The sequence below is a fragment of the Fukomys damarensis genome, unplaced genomic scaffold (genome assembly GCF_012274545.1).
Source record: "Fukomys damarensis isolate Sample0158 unplaced genomic scaffold, DMR_v1.0_HiC HiC_scaffold_6, whole genome shotgun sequence".
Lineage (NCBI taxonomy): Eukaryota > Metazoa > Chordata > Mammalia > Rodentia > Bathyergidae > Fukomys > Fukomys damarensis.
This window is the reverse complement of record NW_022900918.1, coordinates 7,097,012-7,123,326: the sequence shown is the minus strand read 5'-3', so window position 1 is coordinate 7,123,326 and position 26,315 is coordinate 7,097,012. Positions and strand designations below refer to the sequence as shown.

The following is a 26,315-nucleotide window of genomic DNA, read 5'->3' as shown; positions in this document are numbered from 1 at the left end:
CAATGTAAACATTACTTAATACAGACATATAATAATAAAGAATAAAAAACAATTCATAGACACCATTTGGAGATGAAGTACCAAAAACAATTTACATGATTTAGGTTATTTTTCTTATAAATTAAGCAATCTACTGACTTTAAAAATAGCTTTTGTACAATTAAAGAGGAATAGTAAATCCATGTTAAGAGTATGACATTACAAATTTCTTTATTTAAAAAGATATTAATGAGGCCAGGTGAATGGGGAAAAATAAGAACCAAGATATATCATGTAAAGATTCAAAATCCCAATGATTAATGTAACTGTACCTATACCTAAACCATACCAATGAAGAAATAAAATTTAAAAAGATATTAAAAATTGGGGATTTAGCTCAGTGGTTCCACCGCCTGCCTTGCAAGCACAAGGACCCGAGTTCAATCCCCGGTACAAAAAATGTGTGTGTATATATATACATATAAATAAATATATCTATATATGTGTGTGTGTGAATATATATATATATATATATATGGGAGTAGATTAAAAACACCTAAAGAAATGAACAAAATAGAAGAAAGGAAAAGCTTTGTGCACCATTAGTAGCATTTTTCTTAAGCAAGAGCTATGCATCTTTCTTTTGCATTGTGTCACACAGATTATATAGTCAATCCTGCATCCAGGAGGTTATGAGACTTGAAAAAATTTGAGAACCACTGTTCCAACTCATTAAGGAATGAAAAAGTTCTATCATCTGTTAGCATTGTTAATTATATATTTGTTTCTAAGATGATAATTACAAAGAAAATCCATGGAATCTTTCATCATAGAGATAATTTTATGAATTCACATTCTGTATGTTCCTCTATAAGCAGAGAAAAATTATAAGATTTCAATGACAGCACAAATGATGTGTCATATATTACTCAAATAATCCTAAAATATGAATTTCTTTTTCCTAGGACAGATTTGCTCACAAAGGCCATAGATTTCTTTGGTAAGGATCAGGCAACAGTTGTTTCACATACTTGTGGTGGTACATTTCCAAAGGATTCTCACTCACTGCTGCCAGTGAATTAGCAGATTCAGAATCTAGAAATATATTTTAATCTAGAAATTGTATGAAGGGCTAGAAAGGCTAGAATTTTCCATTGCATGACTAAGACCTTTTCCTTCTTCAGGGCCAGCGATTTACCTCAGTGTTGCTGCAGCCTGCCTCGCAAGCACAAGGTCCCAAGTTTGATATCTGGTACATTAAATAGCAAACAAACAAACAAAAATCAAGAACAACAAGACCCACCTTTTTCTTCTTCATCAGTTAGCATTTTTCTTATCATTTAAATGAAGTAATAACCTGAATAAAAATTCATCAATTTCACTCCAAGATTCCTGAAGACAATCTTCATAGATTCTCACAAATATGGGCAAGTTGGAGGCCAAGCAGGCATTCCTCCTGTATGCTATATTTTACTTGCCTCTGCTAAATGCTATCATCTAGATCGGTGGTGGGAAACCGATGGCACATGTGCCAAAGCAGATGGTATCACTGAAAACTGCAAAGAGTTTGCCATCAGTGATCTAGATTCTTCCACATTGGTATTTCAACATGGTACCAGTGTACCAAACCCCAGAGAGTTGTCAACATCTCCCTTTCCTTTTATTTAAAGCCATGGTATTTAATATGAATGTTATAGTTTTCCTTCATCAGAGTTCTAATTCTCTATCCAGACGATACTGAAACTTGACTCTGGAAATAAACTGATAGGCCACCTTTGATGACAATTGTTTTATTTTCTTTTGTTTGCTCATTTATTTATTTATTGGTTTGTTTTGGATTAAGTAAAAGAGCTCTTTAGAGAATCAAGAAAAATACAAAGAAATTAAGGGTTTGATATTTTCAGGCTTATTTGGCCATACTACTATATTGAGAGAATATTATTATTTCCCTGTAAATATACATTTTTCTTTGAAAACAAATAGATCATTTTAAAACTATTTTTTATTTTGGGAAAAAATAAAGAAAATTCAATAGTGAAATATGAGAACAATAGTTAATACACTTTATCATTATCTTCAAAATAGTTGCTCAGAGACTAAAAAGATTCTCTCAAAGAAGTAAACAGATATTAGTACAAAACCTTGTGATTTGACTCTGAGCAGGATTTTTAGTCTTGGCCGCAATCTAGTGGACAGAACAGCTTTTCTATCCTATTTTTTCAGTGTCTGAGCATAGGGTCAGTCCACATAGCATAGGTCCAATGTAAGATTTTGTTTGATTCCATAAGTTGCCCATGGTTTAAAATACATCTGCTTGTTCAAGGTTATGAATAAATCATTTTCCATGATTACATGACAAGCATGGTCTGCACATTGGCTCTGTTCCTCTTATCACAAAAAGAATAAGCCTTATTAAGAATAGAGATAACTTTTATTCAAACCTCATGGATTTAGGGAAAAAGAAGATGCAGACTTGTTTAGATGTCAATCTAAGGTGAGCCTGTGGCACCAGCAAATAGCTAGGCTATTGGCTACAGCTCATAATTTGGCAAAATTCTAACATATCTAATTTACTGTGATGATCTGGGTAGCAATTTATACCACATTAAGCTCTACCTGTTATATTAAGTGTCCTTTGTTGATTTTTGTAATGGACAAAACTCAGGTTGGGTGGAAGCCATACCTCATTCCACCCAGAAGAACTCAACTGGGCAGAACCATTAGTGAATAAAGCCCATGCATGGTGAAGAAGTTCACATTGAGTCACTGAAAATAGTACCTGTTCTGTTAGAATACCTTGGAAGAAGAGAGTCACTTCTGAAAATTTTTATAGAGTTGCAAGACCTCAATAGGAGCAGGTTTCAAGTACCTATGAATGTATAATTTCTACTCCACAGGACCCACTACCAAGAATTTAGACTCATGACATGATTAGATCTCTGGTAATAATACTACTCCACAGCATAAGTCATGTGCTAAATATCCAAAAAGGCCAAAAAAACTGTCTATAGACTGCTTTTTAAAGGGTATATAACTTTCACCAAACTCCAGGTCCTTACAGGTCAGAAGTCCAAAGGCTAATTATGGTTTTCTGGCTTCAATAGCCTTGATGAGATCTGCAAAACTCAAATACATAGTATGATGCATAGTGATTCCTATGCAAAGAGCAAACTAGGTAGACTGATGAATCCCTTCCAGAGCATTTTATTAGTCATAGCCTGACACAAATGTCATTGCCTGTTTGGTAATAGAGTAGGTGATACCATCAGAATTTTTGTATGAGAAATATGACAGCCCAAATACCCAAGTACATCTACTAATCACTGGATTTCTTTTTGTTATTCAAGGCAGAAAATGCCAAATATGAAAATGTGTATTTTCAAAATATCTCTCAGGAATTTAACTTGGATAGGGTTTCCTTGAAGTTTGGCTGTATTGATACCTTGGGCATTTTGCCATGTGTGGGTCATCGGGCTTTATAGTTACTGTTAGAAAGTGTCCCAAACTCAGCCCATTAGGAAGATATCATAAATATTAGAACACTGATTCTCCCTTCTAGAAACAAAAAGAATTCCATACAAATATATGACAAATAAGGAATTTTAGTAGCTTTATGGAAAAACGTTTAAATTTTATAACCCACTCCAAATGAGGGAAAGTTGCGCTTGATCACCCATGTGGAGAGGGATTCAGTAAAAGACATTTGTGTAGCAATTTCTACTTTTAACGATCCTTCACCCTGGCCAATAGCCCCTATGACCATCCCTGTGGCACCAGAGGCTACACTGTTGAGATCATTGTGGTCATTTGTGAATTTCCAGGTCTTCTGCACCAATCAGATGTGGCTATTTATTAGAGAAATAAACTCAAAGGTTTTTGATAATAGTTACTTATTTTTTTTCTCTATAGAAAAAATTAGTCCCTATTAAATGGATAAGTTCACACTTTCCCAAATACAATACTAAACTACTTCTAACTGTAGTAATTTACCTTAGGCCTTGGAGATAAATGTACATGTGAATAATAAGAGATCAATACCAATACACTGGACCATACTAATAGTTCATTCAATAGTAGGGCCATAACATTAATATCTATGGCTCCAAAATAAAGTAGGGCTTGAGCAAAATTCTCACTAGTGGTGGCTTATGACTTCAAACAACAAAAAAAAAACATCTCTTTCTACCCATCCTGGTGCCAAGTGTTGAAGACATATAAGTCATGTAAATGTCCTGTGTCTAGAAGACAACAGGGTGAATTTCTCTTACTTATCTATTAATCCATGCTCATACCATAAGATCTCTTTATCTACTCTATGAAATGAGGGAACTGGTTTTAATCTTGATATTTTTAAAATTGATTTTATTGGTACATTTTAGGTGTACAGTACAGTTACATTCATTATTGAGATCTTGTACCTTTACATGATGACAGGTCTTGATCTTTATCTTAGAAACCTAAACCTAAGTTCCATGTAGAAGTTCTTAGCACTCTGTAAATCATCTCCAGAGTTAGTAGCACAGAGGAGGGAATAGCCCTAGAGTGAGTCACTAGATTCATTATAGACTGCAGTGGACCATCAGGAATAGGGACAAGTAAAGCAATGGAAGGAGATCTAAAAGCTGCAAATTAATTCATCCAATAGACAGAAAGAGTATTTAGACATTAGTCTTACAAACACGTAAAAAAACAACGTATAAAACTGAATTCTATCAACAATCTAAATGAGCTTGAAAACAGAATGCTTCCAAAGATTTTTAAAAAGAGAAGCCTTGCTAACACCTCAATTTTGTCCCTCTGAAATCTGGAGCAGGAAATCACTCGAACTACACTTTGCTGGATTTCTAACCTCTGGTACTGTGAGATAATAATTGAACATTTTAAAGCCACGCAGTCCTTGGTGATGTGTTATAATAATAAGAAAAAAGTAACAGATACATCAGTCATTCTTTAGACATTAAGTAATCACAAAAATACAAATCACTTAATCATTTTATTGAATGTAAAAATAAACTTAGAGAAGTTTAAGAAATATTGAATATTCAATTGTGTTTTGAAGCTTTCCAGAATGCAGCATATGTGAACTTCCATTTAAATAATAGTGTTTCTGCCATAAATAATCCCTATTTGTTTTCCTACACCTTATATGTAAAATATATTAATTTTTCTTCCATCTTTCCACCAACTTTCACTTTGTGGGGGCTATTAAAATTATTTCCAGTTTGAAAAAAAACTTAAAAATAGGTTAAATATAAGAGCACATAATGTACTATGATTTTTAAATGGCTGTTAGCAGCTAGTAAATTAGTCCAACCCAGAAGGGAAATAATCTAAATCCTTTTATTAAGCTATAAATGAAAGAAAAATTATAATTAAAATTTTACATGCTTCTGCAGAGACCATTTAGATCTTAAGATTGCAAAATTGTAATGTATTTTTCTCTGGCAAGTCCTAATGCTTTTTTTAGTGCAAAATCATCACTGTGGTTGCTTATGTATGCAGATTGCATATTCATTCTTTTTTCTTTTCTACACATATTTCTAGTCTACCTAGCCTAATATATAGTGTAATATATAGACTAATATAAGATTAATATATATTTTTCTGCACATATGTCTACCAACTATCTGGCAGGCATAAAAAGACTGTTTGTGGGTCATTTATGTTTATAAATATGAAGATAAAATAATATATATGTCTCAGTTGATGTTATAATCCTTTTTTAGCCCTGAAAAAATATTGTTTCTGTTAAGATAAGGGATAAAGTTTAAGTTTCCTGTAAATATAGAATGATAATCACCTGAGAAAGTATATATAGATTTTTACAGATCAAAGTAAATATTTACCATTAGTTTTTTACAAAATGTCCTAGCAAAAGAACACATAAAAATTATCTTTCATCGAAATTTCCTTCTCCTAAAAAGGTATTAGAAGATCATTACTTCTGTAATTTAATCAAACATTAACATCTTTTGAGAAAATATTGTGTAACTGATGGTCCTTCAGGGAAAATAAACAGCTTGGAATATACAGGTATATTTTTATTTAGTTGGCAATCATACCATTTCTTTTGTGGGTTGGACTAAACATATGATTTTTATAAAGATTAGGAGGAAAATTTCTTTCTCTTTAACTTTTCTAGCTACAGATATTCTCAATTATTTCTATTAAGCAACTAATACAAGCTTGGCCAAGTACTGATGTGAAGACAGGGAAGAGATAGATTTAGCTGTACCAAAAAATAGATGTCCTAATACTAATAATTGTATGATCAATGCTATTATTCTAATTATACAATTTAAAAATCAACTATATTTGACAATAATTATTTTTCTATTAAATAAAATACTGGAAGTAGAAACTTTTAACTGAGTTACTTTCCTTGGTAATTAATTTTATAAAGTGAAGACAGGGAAGAGATAGATTTAGCTGTACCAAAAAATAGATGTCCTAATACTAATAATTGTATGATCAATGCTATTATTCTAATTATACAATTTAAAAATCAACTATATTTGACAATAATTATTTTTCTATTAAATAAAATACTGGAAGTAGAAACTTTTAACTGAGTTACTTTCCTTGGTAATTAATTTTATAAAAAAAATTGCAAGTATTTTCATAACATTGTAAAATTTAGAAATCAGTTTTTCTAATATTAGTAGATCTTAGAAACAAACCAGAAAAGAAATATATAAAAGGCAAATATGGCAATGATTAGGGAATGTTCAAATTGGGAGATTAACTCTTTCTATTAAAAATTCCTTCTTCTCCCTACTATATTTTTCTGTATTAACTTAAATCCTCAACGTTTATTAGAAAATATTTCCATTCAAAGAACCATATATTTTTAAAGGACTAAAATTCAATTATATTTTCCCATATGATAATCTTAAAATATGGAATGAAATATTAATTTTGATACTAGATATATTTTGTCATTATTGTAAAATGCTTCATTTTAAAATAATTAAATTTCAGTATTTTAGAAAAGCATAGTTAATACCAATCAAGAACTCAACATTTAGTGAGTGATAAAGAATTACAGAGATGGCAGCCACTCACTTTGATCTGGCAGATTTGGATCTAGGTAATTTTCCTATAGCTACGAGAAACTCAGAGGGTACATACATGGATATAAATGTAGAGCACATGTGGCAAGAAATAACTTCATTCTGTATACTGCTATTTCAAGGAGGAAACAATATATAACTTAAATACTTAAAGAAGCAATTCTACTCCAAATTTATTTCCTGCAAGTTGTCAACAAAATAGAATACAGAAAAGTACTCTTAAATGTAAGAGTACTTTGAATTGTCTCCTCCTTGAATTAGAATAATACTAAGTATATGTATACTTACATATATCTGTATATTCTATATTTACATATATAGTAAATTAAATAGATCTAGATATCATAATTGAAATGAACATCTTATACAGTGATTGTGTCTATGTTTTTGGTCTTTATTTGGGAAAGACAAAAACTATAGAGAAATAAGCATTCTGGTCAGTAGCAATGTTTATATTTTTTTCATTTATTTTCACCTCTGAAGCACCAAGAATGTTCAGGAGTTTCACTAAGAAATTTAACTGAAATAATATCTTCTTTTACAAAATTCTCCTTTAATTTTGATGATTGGGATCTTTTAAGAAGATTATAGACCATTTTAAATGGTAGCATATAGAATAATAATTGCTTTATAAGGGTATTATTGAAAAAAATTAGAAGACAGGTACTACTTCAAAATTTATAAAATTAACTGATAGATCTATTCAGTAATGCTATGGATATCCACATATTGGTATGGTTTCATGTCACTGCAAAGAAGTAAGAGAAAAGTGCACAGAAAATATTCATGAGTTTAAACTAAAATAAACAATTTCAAATCTAATTTCCAATTTGACATTATAGGTGGCAGTAGAAAAATCCCATTTTATATTCTGGCAAATAAAGATGTGAGAACTGGAGTTAATGACATCAAAATTTCTTTAATATTTGATACATTCATTATTTCATAAAAATATTTATTTGTCCATAATTACACTTATAGAGAAAAAATGATCTTTATCCAAATTTCTTCGTTTATGTTCTGATTCTGTTAATTTCATTAGGCTTTTCTCTCTTATCCTAACATCTATACTTTTTCTTACAGCATCGTATTGTAATTAGAAAATGAAAGTGAAGTTCTTAGAGGAAGAACTCCTCCTTTTTTTCCCATCTTCCCAGTATTAAATAAATACTAGATATACATCAATTGCTTAATAAAATTTTATTGCTTAAATGATTAAATAATCAGAAAAGTACTTAAGGATCATAAAATAATATTATTGTAAGCTGTAGAGTTAGCAATAGAAAATTGAAATGAAGAGTAGCACCAGATGCAGACTAGTAATGGCTAATACTTACACAATGCATACTATGAGTCAGGTCTTTCTCTAAACACACTTATTTGAAAATAATCTCCATTCTTTATTTGTTTGTTTTGGTATCGGGGATCAAACTTGTGACCTTGTGCTTGTGAAGCAGGAGGCAGTGAAAAAACTTCATTCTTAATCCTAAAAAGGGTGCTTTACAATGCATATTATTTGTGTTTTCATACATATAAGAAATTCAGCTCACTAAAGTCACACAGCCAGTGAATAGTAAGATCAGGATCTAAATCCTGACCAACTCTCAGAATATTTCCTGACAATACCATATCATGGAATTCAAAATTGTCAAGAGTTATAGACTCTTGTTGTAGATGCTTGTGAGCATCCAACAGCCAGGATATATACACACTACATAGGTCAAAGTAAAATTGTAAATTCCAACTGCAAGTACAAAGGAGAAATTAACCAGTGTGACCAGTATTATAGATAGCCTCACAGGAAGTGTCAAAGAGACAAGAGTTTGAATTTCTATTCCCAGCCTTCTCTTGGGTTGTAGTATAACTACATACAAGTAAGTACTTCTGAACCTCAGCATTCTCATGTGCAAATTAACAAGATTTTCCTAGCTCATGATGAGTAAGATAGGGTCCACTGTTTAAAAGGCAACTTTGGCATAGGATTTAAATTTCAAGCAAAGCCAAAAATTGAAAGCCCAGGAAAACTGGTTTTAAGATCAGAAAAGGTTAGAATGATCATGACTTTATATCAACGTATCTACATACAGGTAATTTTTTATGAGAAATCCTTCCCAAGGAAATTGAGGAGAGGTGATTGCATTTTCAGGAAGTTTTAATTCTAGAAGCAACAGAATCAAAAACATAAAAAAAAATTGATCTTGCTATAAGACCATTTTTTCTCTTCTCAACATGGAATATGAGCAATTATCACTTCTTGAAATCACCATTCTATAAATAATCAAGAAATTATAATCACAACGATTGAAAATAATTTCTTTCTTCTTTAATTTTTTTATGAGGGATCAAACTCAGGGTTTTACACTTGCAAATCAGGTTGGCTAAAACACTAAAATCACTGGGCTAAATCCCTGGCCCTAGAATGATTTCTATGCTTCCATAATTTTGTGTAAGTGTAACCAAATACTTTAGTAAAGTTCTCAAAATAGATACTAGTTTATTTTGACTTCTCTAGCAAAGTCCTACAAAATAAATTAAAACAAGAGAAATTTTCTCTTCCTTTGCTGAAGTCTGTAAGTTCAAAATTAAGCTGTACACAGGGACACACTATTGCTGAGGTTTCTTAAGAAGATTTTTTTCTTTACGTCTTCCAGCTTCTGGTGCTCTTAAACATCTTTATTATCTCTTGGTTTGTGGCGGTATAACTGTGATTTCTCTCCTCATCTTCGTGTCCTTCTTTTCTATCTCACATGTCTTCAGACTGAATTTTCCTCTCCACAGATCTGTGTAAATCATACTCAAAATGAAGACAAGAGACCTTAGATTAGGAATCACCCTAATCCAGTGTAATTTTGTCTTAGTTTAATTGCATCTACAATGTTCCCATTTCCACATAATGTCTTATTCTGAGATTTAGAGTGGACATGGATATTTAAAGAAACTGCCATTGCTTGAATGTTTTTATGCCTTCAATTTTACATGTTGAATCCAAATCCTAACTAGTAGTAAGAGAAGTAGGAAGTGATGTGGGGCCCTCATGAATGAGACCAGTGCCTTGATAGAAGAAGCTCTAGAGAGCATGTTGATCTTTACCACCTTCGAAAAACAAAAACGCACCATCTTTGAAGAAAAGGGCCTTAGCAGTCACCAAATTTTATAGTGTCTAAATCTGGGACTTCTCACCTTCCAGAAAGGTTAGGGATTTCTATTGTTAATAAATTATCCAATAGAAAGTATTTTGTTAGACCTGTCTGAATCGACTAAGATATCAATTGTTACCAAGTAGTAGAATGTCATAATGAACACCTATAAGTTTAACAGTAGGTTTGGAAATGGGTAATGAATAGAGGCTGAAACACCTTTGAAGAACTTTCCAAACTAAAATATATTGTATTGTGAATTCACTATAATGAGTGATTCCAAGGAGGGCTCACAGAGAAATCTAGACAAAGCCCAACAGGATCTGAAGAAGATGTAGGTAGAAATAGGTATGATAAAGATCTTTCTGATGCCATTTCGGACAAATGGAACACATTACTGAATACTAGAGGAAAGACAGACATTGTTATAAAGTAGTAAAGAACTTGTCTGAGCTGTGTTTATGGCCTACTTTTTTGTGGAGGAAATATGTGAATGATGAAGTAGGATACTTAAAAAATCTGTAACTGATATGTTGGAAGAGTGGCATCATTTTCCCTGACTATGAACAGAAATGCAAGAATAGAGAACTAACAATGAAAGTGATGTAAATATTTTGAAATTGTCTGGCTGATTCTCTTGTAAAGAATGAAAAAGTATTCATGGGAGAAAACCAGAGGGGATGGCCAGGGTTTATTTCTGTGGTTCCAATCTTGCTTTTGAACACAGTAGAATCATGCATATGTTATGAAACTCTCAATACTTTGCTTGCAAGGAAGGTCTAGTAATTTATCATTTTAAAACTCTATGACATTACATCAGAAGTTGACATTTTTCATAATTCATAAAAACCTTAACTATAGCATGCAGCCAGTTCCCAAGTTCTCCTTTCACTTATCCAGGTATTTGGCAGTATGAAATTCCTAATAGTGTATCTTTCTAAGAAATAACTTTTAATATTGACAATTAAAACAAATTCCACATACTCTGAGTGAAGCCATAGATGATGTGGTGGTTCTAGCATAAAATTAAATTTCCTGTCATAATGCTGACGGTAATTAAGAAGTTACTCTAATTTTCAACTGGTCACAAAGTACAAGATGGCGACACTTGGGTTTTACCACAGTGGTTTTATAGGTGAGATGCTTCCTTCAGTTAACAGTAATATTATATAATGTGTTAGTTTATAGTAGTCATTAATAAAATAAACACAAATTTGATTTTATGGTTATTTGAATAATGACAAAATATTTTAGAAAGTTTTATTCCATTTATTTTTTCAGACATAGTCTTGCTGTGTAGCTCAGGCTGACTTTGAACTTGCTAGGTAGCCAAGGATGGTCTCAAACTCACAATGATCCTGTTGCTTCAAGCTCCAGAGTGCTAGGATTACAGATGTGCGCCACGAAGATTAGTTTATATCCACCTTTTAAACTGCATTATTAACATCAAGTTGGCAAGATTTGCTTTTCTTCTGTTTAATCTAATGTTAACATTAAATTTTATCTGAAACTTCTTAAATTTAAAAGTGATTATTTCTAATAAAATCTTAAAGAAATTACTACTTATTGATATAGTATCAATAATATGAGAAAGCAAAATAGTTTAAAGAGTAAATGAATATTAGGGAATGTTTTATATTACATTGAGGAAGTATTAAACAATAATTATAGGAAGATTCTATTAGAATAGAACGAAAGTATAATTTATTTAAACAAGAAAAACTTAATGTGAAGTAACAAAAGTAATTAGTAGAGTTTAGCTTTTATTTGTGTAATGTTTTATTTTAGGTCATAATAATTTACATTTGATATCAAATTTTTCTTGTAATAGATATTTTCAACACTTGTGTAGAAAGCGTGAATAATTAAATGGGATAGACTGTTAAAGTTTTACAACAAAGCTAGTCTATTATCCCACCCAAACTAGCTTTTGGTGACCAGTTCACAAACTAGCCTTTACTTCCACAAATTTTCTGTTCTCACTGTCTATAACAGTTACATAAAAAACCGGGGCATCACATGCTATATTACCTGCTGTTATGTCTTTATTTTATGGCCAGAATATCTTTTCCATCTCTCATTTCCTAGTTTAAACTTCACTGAAATGTTCTTATTGCATTTGAAAAGCTGGTTTCTACAAATTTTTCTGCCATCACTTATTAAGTACCCCACTTTTTATACATGTGTCCTGTATGATAAACTTTTTGATTACACTCTATTTGCCTCACAAATTATTCATGGTCACATATAACGTATTCAGTAAAGTCACGCTGGAACAATTATTGAATAAACTAACAGTAAGAGATCTTACACAAAGCCACCAGGTCCAAAAGTTTAGATGCTATATGAATTACTTTTCTCCTTGTTGAGATAAAATACCTAAAAAACAAAATTAGAGAGGGAAGGGATTCATTTGGCTTATACTCTGTAAAGGTTTCAGTCCAAAATCTGCAAGTTCCAAGACAGAGTGGCCGATGGTAGAGAGGTGTCACAGAGGAGAAACAGTTCGTGGCACCCACATAGCAAAAGCAACAAGAGACTCTAACAGTGTCTTTCCACTCTCTTTGTTCTGTTTAGACCACCGAGATTAGGGCAGTGCCAAAGCAATCACTCATGTGCAGTGGTTTAGTAATCACATACTCTTAATACTAGCATCACACACTCTACATTCACCCATCAATGATCACTTGAGGATTGGGGGGACATCCAGAACCAAACCATAACAGATGCTTTCTTTATGTGCTACTAACAGGTAAAAGCAACTGTAAGCCAATGTATCACCAAACAACGCAAGGGAATTAGTGTTCATTGATATTATTTCTATTTATCAATAAAACAATTAAAATGAGTACTCTCAAGAAGTTAAATTGAAGTTATTATAGCAAAATATTAGGACAGGTATCATTGGAAGGGCACTTAATGACATGGTATGTAAAAAATGATTTTTGTATGTGCAACTATTTCTGCTACTAAAATTTGGAAGAAAATTTCCCCAAGGTTCATCATAAAGAGGGCACTATAAAATATCGTGCAATATGTTTTGAACAATGTCTCTATGATAGACACCTATAAGAGTTTCAGGGAGCTTTTATATAATACTCTTTTTTGCATACAAAGTAAGTAAAAGCAAATGATAAACAATGTAATATATGAGTAAGTGCAACAGAACCAGTAAAAACTGCCACTATTTCCTAATCTATGGTTTATCTATAAACAGTTTTTACAAAAAACATTGATAAATCTCAAAAGATATAGTATGACTGCAAAGATAGGGCTTTGCAGCCTATAGGAATATAAGCAAAATTAGATGCAGGAATAAAAGAGGGGAAAATTTTAGAAAAGTTGCTGCAGTAATAGTAAATTAAACTATTATCTGCCTGTCTGAAAAAGAAATGAGTATAAAGGGCTATAACCTTCTTGCCAGATGGATTTCAGTTTAACTCTAAGTTTTCTAGAGGCCAAATAAAAAAAGAAATGTGATCAATTGCATAATTTACACCATTCATGATAAAAGCAAACCAATTTACTCAGGAGAAGTACAATTATTTCTGCTACTAAAACCTGAAAGAAAATTTCCCCAAGGGAAAAAGAGGACACTATAAAATATAGCAAAATATGCTTTGAAGGATGACTTTATGATCTACACCTCTAAGAGTTTCAGTGTGCTTTTTTATGATATTCTTCATATATACCAATGGTTAGCTGTGCATTTCTGTGTGGAGACAAAGTTATTCCTGAAAAACTTCAAAAGCAAATGAACAAATATCTTTCCAAGATTCTTTAATAATGTTTTTCTCTCATTTAGCTGTTTAGATAAATCTAGTAGCAATAAATCTGAAAAGAGTTAAATTGTTTAACTAGTAAATAGCTATTGAATATCTATAATTTAAATAGCACCAAATAAATCCAGAGGAAACATGGGGAACAAAGTATTTTCCAGGAGCAAACATATATATGTGTGTGTGTGTGTGTGTGTGTGTGTGTGTGTGTTATAAATATGAGACTATATGCACATTATAATCATTATATAATTTACGTAAAGACATGACAGATGACCTAAAAAAGGAAAAAGTTAAATTTCTGTGATAACATGGGTCATTCTTCTTCTCAAAATTAAATGTCAATCTGCTTAAAATAAGTGTGCAACATAAAGGTTATTTGGTACTGGTAAACACTCTACTCAGTTTTAATATAGACAAAATAGCTTTGTAATATCTTAGTCTCACTCTATTGTACTAAAAATATATTTAGAAAACACTCTACCCTGTGACCACACATTTTCTCTGCTAAGATTATCAATTCATCTAATATGTATAATACATAATAATAATAGGTACAATACATAATGATATTATAATATATAATATATAAAATATAATTTTAGGCTTCTTTTTGGTAGGCCCTGTGTGGTAGCAAGATGCTCATAGAATGCTTTATGAGGTTTTTGTGGGCAGAGAGACAGATCAAATGAAAGCAGTCATGAAAGCATGTACAATAGGTGGTTCTTGAATTGAATCTTAAAATATGCCAGGATTTAGGAAAGCAAAGTGGATATTTCATTTTAGGCAAAGGAATTAATAATGAAGAACATTTCAGACAGCATGGCTATCTGAAAGAAGACTAAATACATTTATGGGTACTTTGTAATGTAAATAAGTGAAGAGATGAATTATAATCAGAAGGTGTCAGATATTGTAGAACCACAGTGGTCGAGAAGTGTGACTCAAAATACAAGGGGATGGGGCATAAAGCAACAGAAAACAAAAACTTTGAGGGGTCCTAGATGCATGTTTATGATTTAGAAATGTGATTTTTGGCATCACTATAGATAATGCAATTGAAATACCAAGAATACATTGAGGGGCCTGGGATTTAACACAGTGGTTCTGCTGCCTGCCTTGCAAGCACAAGGACCTGAGTTCGATCCCCAGTACCAAAAAAAAAAAAAAAAAAAAAAATGATTGAGGCAGAGTAATTAGAGTTTATAGCAATCTGGGAAAACACAAATGTGACTCTAAAGTAAGCCAAATAATTTATTATGTGAGGTAGGAGTTATAAGAGATAATAAGAGGGTGGGATATTTGCGATTTGAGGTATGGCCTTGTTCTGATTTTTCTCTTTTAAATAAACAATAATGTGTCTTATAGTGTTAAGTTTTTGTGTAAATCTATTGATATTTTCTGATTTATGTATGTGCAGCCATGCTTTATAAAATGTGGTTATTCTTTTTATGCTCACTAAATCTTACATAGCAGTGCACTTGAAACTTGAACATTTAATCATTTAGTACATTCTGCCTGCGTAACAAAGCTCAACATTATAATCCTCCATTTATTGCAAGATCTGTGCTGTCTCAGATACATTTACACTTCAATTACAATTACAATGCTTTCATCTTAACAGCTTCTAGTTTCTGAAGGATTGAGTCTCAAGGATTATGTTATAATGAGAACAAAAGTTATTAACTACCTTTCTCATTTCTTTCTGTGATGCTTTCCTCGACAAATAAAAGTGAAGCAGAATTTATGCCAAGATGCTTTCCCCCCACAGGAAAACATAATGGAAGTTATCAGAAATCAAGAGTTCTTACTCCTTCCAGCTGAGGAGCTTCACAAACTACTGGCCAGTGATGATGTAAATGTTCCTGATGAAGAAACCATCTTCCATGCCCTGATGATGTGGGTCAAGTATGACATGCAGAGGAGATGCAGTGACCTGAGTATGCTTCTTGCTTTTATACGCCTGCCTCTGCTTCCACCGCAGGTAATTGCATGTGATGCTGTCACAGTAGATTAAGCTTCCTGAAAAACTCTACATTAAAACCAAACATTTGGCCAATGAGAGAAGGAAAGAAGTAAAATCAAAGGGAAAAACTGTATGGAAGTATCCTCTAAACAGATTACATTAGCTCGTCCTAACACTGGGTTTTAAATGCAAAGTAAATATGCATTTAGTTAACTGGGAAAAGACTAAACTGAGATGTAAGACACTGAAAATTCATGTGTCTCCTATCCTAGGTTCTGAAGCTAGGCATTTTTGGAGTCTTGGGCCCTCTCTCAGTTGTCAGTGATCACTATTAGCCAATGATAGGCCGACAGCCCTTAGCTAGTGACAGATGCCTCACAGTGACTTTGCCCTGTTCACCATTTCCACTGCTGGTTGAAATGTGGGGAAACTGAAGTTAAATTGATATTCGAATATTATCAGAAATGGTGGAACACAATCCAGAGGACACCAAGAAGTTGACCAGGGCTCCGGATAGTCTTTTCTTCAGAATTTCATTCCCATTTTTTTTTGGTCATTGGATTTGGGGAGATACTCCCATGTGTGCAATATATTAAAATGGTTATATGAAAGAGAGGTGTACTTCACAGGGCTTATTTGTTGTTCTCAAGGCTACACATTACTCAGGGATTTTACTTCCTTCTTCTTGGTTCAGCTGCTGTATCTTGCTTAGTGAAGTAATATCTATTAACATTGAGAAATACACTACTCTTTTGGCATTACTAAAATAAGACTTTCAAATTCACTCATCATAATGTCCAATAGATTCAACATAGTATGTATCTATCCTTTATCATGCTTATCTCCCAAATCAGAGTTATTATATTCATATCCTTACATATTTTTTGAAACAACAGATGCGCAGGACATAAAAATATATATGTTTTCATAAAATATTTCTGTACATAGCACAATTCATCATTTCCACTGTGTTCTTTCCATCATTTATTTTTTATACCCCCTCTCTTAGTAGATAGATATTAGGTAGAAAGATAAAGATATATCCGCAAACACATTTAAATATAAATGTAATGTATGTTATATATAATTTATAATTATGTGCTACTTGTTAATAACATAATTATTGCTCTATTTGGTATATTGAAAATGCAATTTTCAATGCTAGCAGTATTTAAAAGAGGAAAAGCGTGTTTGTCTACTGAAATAGGGATTATTTTCAAAAGTCATCAAAATAATGAATTCTAGAACTATATTTTCAAAGAGATTTAAAATTTTGGTTTTGTATTTGTAAAGTAATATAACAAATGTAAATATTCATTTTTGGATGACTGAGACAGAATGATATTTGAAAGACCAATGTGAGGAACATAATCTGAAGGCCCATTTATTTTGTTTTTTTGTCTACAACACATGAAGTGTCTTTGTTTTAATCAAGGACTGATTCCACTGGCTATCTTTTGTATATTATCTTTCTTGACACAAGTATTCCTCTAACTGACCTTTTAAAATATTTATCAATTTGCACTCTAGTTGAATAATGGCTACTATCTTACAGTTGTCCTTGTTCCATTTCTTCCTATTTCATATATGGCAACAAAACACTTTTCCAAACTCTCCAATTCCTGAAATTTGTCACAGATAAGTATTATTTATACATATTGATTTAGTTTGTAATAATTATTCTGTCTTCAGATCACACTAAACAACCTCAGCACAGTGCTTCCTGTGGTCATTCTTTTCCCATATCATTTTCTTCTTTCTTGGTACTTCAGACATGGTGGATTTGCTCAGTCTTGTTCGATGGTCAATGCTAATTCTTGCTGGTTTCTAACGTTAAAGTGCCCCAGGCCACCAGACTTTATGCACACACAAATTAGTCCCAAAACTTTAACTGCTATAGGGAAACACATTATAAATTTTGAATGCTGACCTCTAATTCTAAACTTTTCTCTGAAAGATAGACTCAAATGCTCAGTGAACGACTTGATAAATTTGACTGTATGTCAAACAGATATCCAAACTTTTACATGTCTCAAAGAGACTATATCATACTTTCAGGACTTTGTTCTCAGTAAATTCTACGGCCAATCATCCAGTTGTTCAGGCCTGTAACTTAGCGTCATTATTTAAACATTAATTTTATTGGTACATTTCAAGGTATATTATAATGACATCCTTCACTGAAAATTTGCATCTTGACATAATCTATCTTAGTTCTTATTATTTTCCCCATTCTCCTGCCTCTATTCAACCAATCCACCCTTCCATATCCACAATGACTTTTTTTCCATTTTTTCATTTTCTCATATTAATTCCATTCCCTTCTTTCCCTTGCCCTACCACTCCCCCTTCCCCTTCCCCGGTCCCCCTTTTCTTCCTATTTCATATCATCTTATGTACAATTGATCTCATTTACAATTTCATTTTTCTCACACCAGAGAAACTAGTATTTATTTATACTTGTGTGTCCTATTTATATAATTTGAGTATTACCTAAATGTGCAACAATTTAGCTATGTCTCTATTTTTTTATTTTTATGGCTGAATAGTACTCCATTTTATTTTTTGAGAAACAGCACATTTTCTTTATCTAGTCTCCAGTTAATGAGCAATGGGGCTTCTTCCCATTTTTAGCTATTATAAACTGTACAACTATGAACCTGAGTGCACATATATTGCTGTAGCATGATTCTATTAATTCTTTGGAAAAGATACCCAGCAGGGGAATAGCTGGATCAAATGGGACCTACAATCCTAGTTCTTTGAGCTACCTTCATACTGATTTCCACAATGGTTACACCAGTGTACACTCCCAGCAGCAGTGGATCAGGGTTCCTCCTTTCACACAGCCCTGCCAGCCTTTGCCATTGGTTCATTTTATGATGGCAGCCATCTTTTCTGGGGTGAGGCGGAATCTCCGTGTTGTTTGCATTTGCATCTCTCCAATGACCAGTGAGGTTGCACATATTTTCCTATGTTTCTTTGCTATTTTTATTTCTGCGTCTAAGAAATGTCTGCTCATTTCAGATGCCCATTTTTGGATTGGGTCTTTAAATTTGGGAGGTCTGATTTTTTCAAAGTCTTTACGCATTCTAGGTAGTAGACCTTTATCTGAGGAAGAGCTGGCGATATTCATCACTCCCTGTCTTGTCTTAATTCTTTGCAGTACTAATGAAAACATTTCTTAACATAATTGTAAACACCTGCTTTGAGTTCACTTCTCATTTTACATCTAGATCTACCTTCTATTATACCTTGACAGACTATTCAACTTAGCATACCCTTATGAAAAATTTCTGTTTTTTGAAAGTTTTGAACAATTATATTTCTTTTTATCCATAATTAGTTCTTCTTAAGACAATGCCTTATGTTATACGTGTTCTGTAATTTCTTTAATTCATTGTTTCATATTGTGCTTCTTTTTACACATAGTAGTCACTCTTATATAAATATATATTATTGTTTTGTATAGTTTTATGCATTGCTATGTCATTCTTAAACACACACATATATGTATATATATATATATATATATAAACACACAGACATTTGAAATTCAAGTGTGAAAAAGAGAGCATCTTTATATTGTTATTTGTGATCTCATTTTAAGTAGACAATTGGAAAAGAACACATTCAAAAGTGTGATATTAAATATAATTATTCAGTCTTTAGCTCTTTTACTGAGACATATCTGAATGAAAATATGGATCATAAAATTTATTAACCCATCCTCACCAGTGCAGTGAAGAATCAATAAAAGCCCCAGTCAGAAGAGTGCTAGGTTGTTGGTCTGTGCTTTATAAAGATGCTGAGAGACTTATGAAAGAAACATTTGCATATTTGGTAGCCCTGGATTAATTGAAGATGATCTTGACCTTTCAGTTGTATGAAGTAATAACTTTTAGTATTGAATATGCATTGAGCTATTATCTCTGCTTTGGCCTACATCACAGAGAGATATTCAAGTCTAATTATTTATCTTCAGGTACTAAACTTGTGAATGTTTTCATAATACTTGAGAAATATTTTATTGCATTAATAAAGTTAATCCTTTACAATAATTTCATAGATACTCATATTTGCCTTACTGTTTCTTTTTTTCTGAATACTCCTTCTCTTCTAAACATGCCTAGCATTCTTCTAAGTGTTTAGTGTCTATTGCAGATATTCCCTGGCCTCATCAACTCCCGAGTGATAACTTACTGAAAGACTCTTTCTTGGAAACTCATGTGCCTTATAGTTACCAAGAATAAATTTCATAGAAAACAACATCATAAAATATTTAATTATTACTAGAAAATCTTACTAATAATTTTCAGGGAAAATTTTATTTCAATGCTAGTTATTGAAATTGACAATACTATGTTATGGGGTGTTGCATCATAACTGAAATTCAAACCCTCTGTGATGGATAGAGTGCTTCTGAAAGAATAAAATGTATAAAAAAAACCCAAAAGTATTCACCTCTGAAAAAGAAATTAAAATTCACAATTTAATTGGTTCATAAGCATTTTGTATGCATTAAAACATATTATAAAAATCATTTGCCAGGAGAACACACAGAGGAAGAACAATTATTTTTCTCAAGAGAGTTTTATTTTTAATCATGTCGATTTTATGTAATAGCATGATGAAATTAAAATAGGAGATAATCATTTGTAAGAGAGCTGAGAAAAATTCTAAAATATTTGCAATATAAAAGCCACTTAAATCAGTAGAACTTTTGAGATATTTAATTATGATTTTAGAAAACTGAGTTATTTCTTAAGTCAACCTTAATATTGATACACGCCTGCAATCCCATCTCTCCAGAAGCTGAAACAGGAAGATCTGTGAGTGTGAAGACAGCCTGGACTACATAGTGAATTCAAGGCCAGAGCGAAGTATAGAGAGAGACCCTGTCTCAAAAGAAAACAAAAAGCAACATTAGTATTTTAAATAAAATTTCTCCGTGGATAATTAATATGCTAGTTCGGAGATCTAGAGGTAAGACCAAGGATATAAGTTAGGAAGTAGTTGGCATATCAGTATAATTTACTGATGACGTGAGATGTTATTAGCATGTTGCCTTTCAGACAACAGAGTAGATATGCTGAGTCAAAATTCCCTAACTATAAAAACACAGGATAGTTGTCTTATTTCCTTTCTTTCTTGTTTGATAGTTTGACTCTTAGGCCTTTGTATATGTATGTGCAAAGATGTGTGTGTGTGTGTGTGTGTGTTTGTGTATTCTCTGCTTCCCCTTTTTTTCTGATATATAAGTAGTATTATCAAACCTTGACTTTTTTTGCTTTTTTATTTAAAAATGTATGTCACAGACATATGACTATGAGAAATTGTGTAATTAACTGTGCTAATTAATTTTTGTGCTTCTGTAGTGTCCTACACTGACATTTCAGAATTAGGATCCCTCACCAATGGTGATTGGCAAGGTCTTCTAATACTGGGTTTCTGTGAGTTTATTTATTGGATATAATCTGCAAAAAAGTTCTCCTACTTTCTATTTATAATTTCCTCCTTTATCTTCTTTTTCTCTATCCCTAGAGGTATCTTCCCAAACATCCTCTCTTTCTCCTATTCTTTCTCAGTATAAAAATAATATAAAAATTATTTTCTCCTTTTCAATTTTTTTACCCTTATTCTTTCCATTTATTTTTCCTTCTCTTTTTTAAAATTATTTTATTTTCTATCTCCCAGACTCTTCTCTATTATAATTAATCCTTAGCTTTCCTGGGTTATTGAATGAGGTGGAAATTTATTTCTTTGTTCATTGATTAATTGTTTCTTTCAGTCTTTTTTTTTTTTTTTGAGACAGTGTATCCCCTAAGTGGTTCAAGCTGATCTTGAACTTATGAAAATCCTCCTTCCTCAGCCTCCTGAGAACGGAGATTACAGGCACTTATCCAAAGAATCAAAAATAACCAATAAATACATGAAAATAATTCAGTGTACATAAACAGTAGGGAAATGCAAATCAAAACAACTCTGAGATTCCATCTTACCCCCATCAGTATGGTTATCATAAAAAACACACACACAAAAAAATTGCTGCTAAGGATGGAACTCTCTTCTCTTTTATTGATGAAAGAAAGTATAGACAGACAATCACTATGGAAACCAGTGTGGCAAATTTCTCTTTAAAAATTTAAAAGCATTTCATTATATACACTACACGGATCCCTCCCCCCAGGCATATTTCCAAAAGAATTAAAATCATTCTACTGTGATGGATGTATATCTGTGCTTATAGCAGTGTAATTCATAGTAACTAAGCTCTGGAAATGACTGGATGCCAATCAATAGCTCAAATTTTCAAATCTAATACTTCTGATAAATTGGAATATATTTTATTTTGTTTCTAATATGCTCAATTTTAAATTAATGAGAATGAATGAAGGTTTTATCTTATCAAAAAAGTTTTAGATCCCTGTCACTTTACTGGGTCAAGTACAACGAGTATGCATATTAGTTTTTTCCCCTTTTCTAGTAGTTTATGAAATATAAGTGTAATTTTTTATTATTATTCACTTGGAGTTATGTTTTCTTTTGTGGATTTTACCTATTGTTTCTCTTCAAGAAAATCATACCAGCCTTGAACATGTTTTTCTATAACTAAAAATATATGATCACATTATATCATTTTAAACATGTTATCTCCTTTTGTTTTACAGTTGTTTTATTGCAGCCAAAATTTTTAAATCCAATCTGTAATCTTCTTATGTATAATCAGATTTGTTAATTAACATTTAAAATTTTATAACTCCTTAATATATGAGAAATGAAATTTGGAAATCCAAAGACTCAAGCAATAATTTTTTTTTTCTTTCATTGATTTTATTGGTATTTTTTAGGTATATAGTACAGTTACATTCATTACTGGGATCTTGTACCTTTACATGACAGGTCTTGGTTCTCATTTTTTCCCCTTGTCCCTGTCCTTCCTTCACCCCCTCCTCGCCTGCCCATTTATAAACACTGTTTTTCCATTTTTCCATTTTCTCATGTATGTTTTCCCTTATTACCTTTTCCCTACCCATCCCACTTTCTTTAGACCTTTAGCCCTTTTCTTCCTATTTCACATTGTCAATTATACTATTAGGATCTTCTGTACTAATATAGTTTTTCACACCAGAGAAACTATTCAGTATTTACCTATGTGTGACTTATTTATTTCACTTAGGAGTATATCCTCAATATGTACCCATTTTCCTATGATTGACTCTAATTTCTCATTCGTTATGGCTGAGTAGTATTCCATTTTATAGAAAAACCACATCTTCTTTATCCAGTCTCCATCTGAAGGGCAAATGGGCTGCTTCCAAGTTTCAGCTATTACAAACTGTGCCGCTATGAATATAGGAGCTCATATAACACTGTGATATGATTCTTTTAATTCTTTTGTAAAGATACCCAGCAGATGGTAGGCTGGGTCAAATGTAACCTCTAATTCCAGCTCTTTGAGATATCTCCATATTGATTTCCATAGTGGTTGCACCAGTCCGCACTCCCTTCAACGATTGAGAAGGGTACCTTTCTCCCCACAACTCCGCCAATATTTGTTATTGGCTGATTTCTTGATAGCAGCCATTCCTTGTAGGGTGAGGTGGAATCTCAGTGTTGTTTTCATCTGCATCTCTCGAATGACTAGTGATGTGGAAATTTTTTTCATATATTTACTTGATGTGTTTACTTATTTGTCTGAGAAATGTCTGTTCATTTCAGATGCCCAGCTTTGAATTGGGTCTTTATTTGAGAGGTGCTGACTTTTTTGCATTCTTTATATATTCTATATAATAGTCCTTTGTCTGAGGAGCAGCTGGTAAAAATTTTTCCCCACATTGTAGGTTGTCTTTTAGTTCTGTTGATGGTTTCTTTTGCAGTTCAAGCAAGAATTTTTAACTCATGAAAATAAGTTTTCAAATAAACAAATTGTTTGATACTTTTCTTTGTATTTAGCATATGGAGAAAAATAAGCTGATAAATACTCTGAGTACTAACCCAAAATAGAAATAATTTTGCACATTATGAAGAACTCAAATTTTCAGATTATATTTCAAATACTTACCTAAACAATTTAAATGAAAACAATTTTTGTTATTAAAATTTTCCTGAAAAATCAATGTCAATTTATTTATATAAGCTTACTTAAATTCACAACACATAATTTTTTACTTACTGAGCTTTCAACACTTTCAACACTCATTATAATCATCACCTTAAAAATTATATATCCACATAACTTTTTCTCTACAGATATATCTTTAAGTGTATTTAGTTGCATTATTGTCAATTGAAAAGTGTTTATTATTCATCAATTGTATTTTAAGAAGTATGCATATATATTCTATTATTACCCATTTCAAAAGACATAATTATTCTATAAGTATTTAGCAGTAAAAATATGATGGCATAATAGCTGCCAATTGCTCTCTGCATATTTTCTTCTTAATTGCATTCCTGTTTTTATTATTCTATGCATAAGGAAACCAATACTTAATTGATAATTATTGAAGTAAAATATTACAGAAAAAAGATAAAAGAAAAAACTATTTTGAAAATATTCAAATTTTTCAAGATGTATCGAAGTATGATTATTGAAATCAATTTTCTTATCACAAGCACATGGAAACTGAACAACACTCTCCTGAACAATCAATGGATTACACAGGAAATTAAAGAAGAAATTAGAAAGTTTTTACAAATAAATGAAAATGCCAGTACAACATATAGGAATCTATGGGACACAATGAAAGCAGTTCTATGTGGAAAATTCATAACACTGAATGCCCACGCTAGGAAAACAATGAAAGCTCAAATAAACAACCTAATGATGAATTTTAAACAAGAGCAAGAAAAACCCAAAGCTCGAACAAGAGAGGAAATCATAAAGATCCGAACAGAAACCAATGCAATGGAAACTAAGAAAATGATACAAAATATAAATGAAAGAAAGAGTTGGTTTTTTGAAAGAATAAATAAAATTGACAAACCCTTAACTATTCTTATCAAAAAAAGGAAAGAAAAGCCTCAGATCCATGCAATAAGCAATGAAAAAGGTGAAGTCACAACAGATCCAATAGAAATCCAGAGGATCATTAATACCTACTATAAAACCTGTACTCCAATAAAATGGAAAACACAGAAGAAATGGACAGATTTTTAGATAATTATGAATTACCAAAGTTGAACGAAGAAGATGAAAACATTTTAAACACCTCAATTACAGTCAGAGAAATTGAAAATGTAATTAAAAATTTACCAACAAAAAAAATCCCAGGCCCTGATGGAGTCACTGCTGAATTTTACAAGACATTTAGAGAAGAACTACCGCCATTACTCTTCAAATTTTTCAAGGAAATTGAAAGGGAAGCAATACTTCCAAATTCATTCCTGGAAGCAAGTATCACTTTGATTCCCAAAGCAGGGAAAGACACAACTAAAAAAAAATAACTACAAGCCAGTCTCCTTAATGAAAATAGATGCAAAAATCCTTAATAAGATACTAGCAAACAGAATACAGAGGATTATCAAGAAGATCATGCATCCTGACAAGTCGGATTTATTCCAGCAATGCAAGGGTGGTTCAACATATGAAAGTCCACAAGTGTAATGCATTATATTAACAAAGTCAAGGACAAAAAGCATATGATCCTCTCAATAGATGCAGAAAAAGCATTTGACAAAATTCAACACTATTCATGATAAAAACCCTGCAAAAATTGGAATAGATGGTCTATATCTCCACTTAATAAAAACTATCTATGAAAAACCAACAGCCAACATCATATTAAATGGCCAAAAACTGAAAACCTTCACATTAAAAGCATGAACAAGACAAGGATGACCACTATTACCACTCCTGTTCAATATAATTTTGGAAAAATTAACCACAGAAATTAGACAAGAGAAAGAAATTAAAGCAATAAGGATAGGAAAGGAAGAAGCTAAACTGTTATTATTTGATGATGATATGATACTTTACATTGAAGACCCAAAAAACTCCACCAAAAGACTTCTAGATTTAATTGAAAAATTCAGTAGAGTAGCTGGATACAAGGTCAACACCCAAAAATCAATAGCCTTCTTATACACAAGTAACAGACTCCTTGAGAGAGAAATAAGGGAAAAAAATCCTTTTACAATAACATCCCAAAAAATGAAGTATCTAGGAATCAATCTAACAAAAGAAGCAAAAGATGTCTACACTGAAAACTGTAGCACTCTGAACAAATAAATTAAAGAGGATATTAAAAAATGGAAAGAAATCCCCTACTCCTGGGTAGGAAGAATCAACATAGTGAAAATGGCCATACTACCAAAACTCCTGTACAGATTCAATGCAATGCCAATTGAAATTCCAACACTATATTTTACAGAACTA

The 26,315-nt window shown here is 32.0% G+C and overlaps 1 protein-coding gene across 2 annotated transcripts in view; it reads left to right on the top strand.

Moving 5' to 3' along the window:
- Klhl1 (kelch like family member 1) overlaps positions 1-26,315 on the top strand; it is a 369,118-nt gene that overhangs the window by 208,229 nt on the left and 134,574 nt on the right. For both annotated transcript variants that reach the window (XM_033760918.1, XM_010610816.2), the window contains exon 5: positions 15,740-15,952. In XM_033760918.1, coding sequence (XP_033616809.1) covers positions 15,740-15,952 — 213 coding nt within the window. The remainder of the gene's footprint in view (positions 1-15,739; positions 15,953-26,315) is intronic.